Raw genomic sequence first — 3,776 nt, 5'->3', positions numbered from 1 at the left:
GTTGAGCAGCAGATGGCAGCTGCGTTGAGCAGCAGATGGCAGCTGCGTTTGGCAGCGCTTGGAGCTGTGTTGAGCAGCAGATGACAGCTGCGTTGAGCAGCAGATGGCAGCTGCGTTTGGCAGCGCTTGGAGCTGCGTTGAGCTGCGTTTGGTAGCTTGGAAGCTGCGTTTGGCAGCAGATGGCAGCTGCGTTTGAGCTGCGTTTGCAGCTTTTGGAGCTATGTTTGCGCTGCATTCATGGCTATGAACACGGTGCGTCTTGATGCTGGTGTGCGGGGAGGACTTCCGCAGTTTGATTTGAAGAGACCGTCGATTTGTAGTCTCTTTCTGTCGAAGCGTTGCAAAGATCGTCATTTTATAATCTTTGCTTTAGCTCTTTGATATGTGAGAGTCGTCAGATTTTAACTCCCGATGTTGATTATGAAGGCTGTTTGATTAGAGCTTCCATCAGTTATCGTGAAGGTCGTCAGATTGTAACCTTTAGCGATCTACGTGAAAGTCTTCAAATTGTAACCTTCTAGAAGTCGTCAGAGTGTAACTTCCATCATCGGTGTTTTGATGGGGATCAGCTATCTATTATGATTTTTAGACAGTCTACACAAGTCGAACAAACTTAGAACATAAACTTCTATATCAAGAAGTTTTTTTCAGCCTTGGGCTCTCTACAATCTCGTGCCCATGCATGTATTGCACAATATTATCAACTCTTGCATTTTTTTGTCCACCTCTCTAAGACATATTGCTCAGGTATCTTTTTTATCAGTGTAGTTTCTCTGCCTTCTGTCATCACTTTGATGCAATGCCTACACAAAACACCTATAGTTTCAAACATCCTACAGCTGCAAGATACTGTAAACTGACCTTCTCTTTTTACTAGCCTCTCCTTAGAGAACCCATCCCTAACAACAGTCAATCAATTTATAACATAATATATTCTGAAGTTCACTATAATAACAACTGCTAATACTTTTGTCACTATTTGATAGGTTCCTTAGAGTTCTTCCTAAACTATCTACTTTAGTAAACTGACTTGTCATAGAAGCTCTACTTACAGTGGTCAAACATTTAGAAAATTATTAGAATGAATGACAGGTACTTGTTTGCAAGAAGTGTACTTGAAATACCTTAAATATGGCTTTGGTATAAACTTCTCGTGCATGTATCAAGATACTTACCTCCATTTTGCAGTGAACAATCCGGAACAACAAATCATACTCAGCTTCCAATTCCTTATACCGCTTATCAAATATCATTCTTATAAAGTGAGTAAAAAACTCAGGCAATTGTACGTCTGATTTCAAATACCCCTTCAAACTAGCATTAAAGCTTTCACTCAATTGTGTAGTTTGCATTCCTGTTGACCATGTCCACTTCACATATGCATGCACCCATTTTTTTCTTATTTCAAATGTTGCAGCTACCCAAGTATCATCATGTGCATTGTACTCATCCAGCGTGGACTGCCAAGCACTCAAGAACTCATCCTCTTCCTCAATTTGATAAAGAAATTTGTTGAACACATTGCCTTCATCTGCTTCATTGTGGTCTCGAAATAAGAAGCCAACATTCTTGACAGCATTTTGCATCAAATGCCATATACAAAGTCGATGGTAAGTACCTGACATGTACAAAAAAATGATCATATACATTTAAAAAAAAGAATGCTATATACAAAGTCGATGGTAAGTACCTGGCATCACATGTAATACAGCCTTGGCTATCGCTGCATCTTGATCAGTGAAAAAGGTTTGTGGAGGCTTCCCACACATTGCCTTTAAAAAGGTTTCAAACAACCATATAAAAGATGCTGCGGTCTCGTCGTACATTAAGGCAGCTCCAAAAATAATAGTCTCTCTATGATGATTTAATCCAACAAACACCGCAAATGGTCGATTTGCTTCATTAAGTTTGTAAGTTGTATCAAAACTTACCACATCACCAAATATACCATAATCCATTATCATTTTAGCATCAGCCCAAAAAACGTTGGTAATTTGTTCCTCAGTGTCCAACTGCATCTCATAGAAGAACGAAGGATTTTCCAACATTTGCTTTGAAAAATATTCTATCAGATAACCAGCTTCCCCAAATTTCATTTTTTTCTGTCGGACAGTTCGAAGGTAATTCTTTTGGTCTACCTTAGTAAATCCCAGTGACTCTCTACCACCTGCTTGTTGACCCATTAATTCAAATGCAGACTTAGGCGAAAGACCTGAATTTGCTGTCAAGTCTAAAAAGGCTTCATCTGATGAAGTGATTTTTCGATGAGATGGCATAAAATGGACAGATTCTTGACTGATAAGATGATGGTTATGCTCTTCAGAGAAACGATAAACAGAATACTTTCCAGTACGCCTTACCAATTTAATCCCCATAATCGCTCCACAATTAGTCCTTGTCTCTCCTCTTGGATTTCTCGTCAAATCGTCTCTCTTCTGTTTGTGCATGTTGTGTGTGTGCTGGTCTTGACACTCGATTCCTCTCACATAAATATACTTGTTTGATCCCCAAACACTTGTTATCATACTCATCTATGATATGAACATATATTTCATAATAAAAACTCATTAATCAAATTCTACGAGGTTTTACAAATTAGTCCTTGTCTCTCCTCTTGTATTTCTCGTCAAATCGTCTCTCTTATCCGCCTTCCGTAAACCTTCCTTACAACAAACAAATGTTCTTGAAGTGAGTACACCTTGTTTATCTGCAGCATAAGCAGCTCTTCTAATGCTAAAGCCTTCACTACGTGCATATTCGTTATAAAAGTCATATGCATCAATCTCAGAATCAAACTCCATAAAAAATTTAGGTTTCAAGTCTTCTTTTGAACACTCCAAACTATCATTGTTTTCTTCCGCATTCTCTTCCATAATGCCTGCAATAGTCAATCAAATATCAAAAATCATAAGCACAGTTTGATATAGTCTTAATAAAAATTTCATGACACAATAAAAATTAAATACTAATCATATCTGAATTAAAAAAATTCCCCCCTATAAACCACAGTTTGATATAGTCTTAATAAAAAGTCATAAAGAAATATTTTCATGATCTATATTCAAGTTACAGTCATGAATGTTTCCAATAAACAAGGGATTAATGTTTATCAGTGTTGTTACTCCAAGAGCTTAAAATTGAGCAGAGAAAAATCACAAACCATAATTATGACGCAGAGAGTGAGAGGAGAAGAAGAAAGCAGAAGAAAAGGGGAAGAACTTAATCACATTACATACTCGCGGAGGAATTTTGGGGAGATTACCTGCAGCGTCGGAGGAGGAATCTTGCGGAGGAATTTTAGGGAGAGTTTTGGGGAAAAGAGAGAGCTCGCGGAGGTGGTCCAGATCTGCGACGAACTCCGCTCGCGGATCGAGATCGAGTTCGAGAGGGAGAGAGATCAACGGCGGGGTCGGCTCGCGGAGGTGGTCCAGATTTGCGGTGAGCTCGCGAATCGAGATCGAGGGGGAGAGAGCGCCGAGCGCCGATGATCTTGGAGGGGGAGAGAGGGAGGGGGAGAGAGGGAGCTGCAGGATGTTGAAGGGGGTTGTGAAGGGGAGAGAGAACTTCATGGGGATGTGTAGTGAGGATACTGGCCGGTGATGTAAAATGAACGGCTGAGATTTGTTCATTAGGAGATATTAGCAACTCCCTCGTTAGTAGAGGATCCGAGTCCGAATTTGTTCCCTCTTTAAAGCTTCACGCCCTCTAAGTCCCTGTTCTTTTCCCCCTTTATTCTTCACAAATAATTTGTTTTGAGTAATGCTCTCATCACCATT

At 39.8% G+C, this 3,776-nt stretch overlaps 1 protein-coding gene across 1 annotated transcript; it reads right to left on the bottom strand.

Moving 5' to 3' along the window:
* LOC109834623 (protein FAR1-RELATED SEQUENCE 5-like) lies at window positions 744–3,629 on the bottom strand. The gene is made up of 5 exons (XM_020402658.1): window positions 3,263–3,629; window positions 2,621–2,878; window positions 1,691–2,413; window positions 1,176–1,618; window positions 744–803 (listed from the first exon to the last, which is right to left on the bottom strand). Exons 1-5 carry the CDS (start codon window positions 3,627–3,629, stop codon window positions 744–746), a joined length of 1,851 nt encoding a protein of 616 aa, XP_020258247.1.

The sequence above is a fragment of the Asparagus officinalis genome, chromosome 3 (assembly GCF_001876935.1).
Source record: "Asparagus officinalis chromosome 3, Aspof.V1, whole genome shotgun sequence".
Lineage (NCBI taxonomy): Eukaryota > Viridiplantae > Streptophyta > Magnoliopsida > Asparagales > Asparagaceae > Asparagus > Asparagus officinalis.
The sequence above is the reverse complement of the archived record's forward strand: the minus strand, read 5'-3'. Positions and strand labels throughout refer to the sequence as shown.

Bases quoted from the DNA above. Each gene is read 5' to 3' on its own strand.
- LOC109834623 (XM_020402658.1), bottom strand. From the start codon at position 3,629: ATGAACAAATCTCAGCCGTTCATTTTACATCACCGGCCAGTATCCTCA. The intron at 1,619-1,690 runs GTACTTACCATC...TGTACATGTCAG, and splicing joins TGTATTACATGTGATGCCAG to GTACTTACCATCGACTTTGT. The intron at 804-1,175 runs GTAAGTATCTTG...TGTTTTGTGTAG, and splicing joins TTGTTCACTGCAAAATGGAG to GCATTGCATCAAAGTGATGA.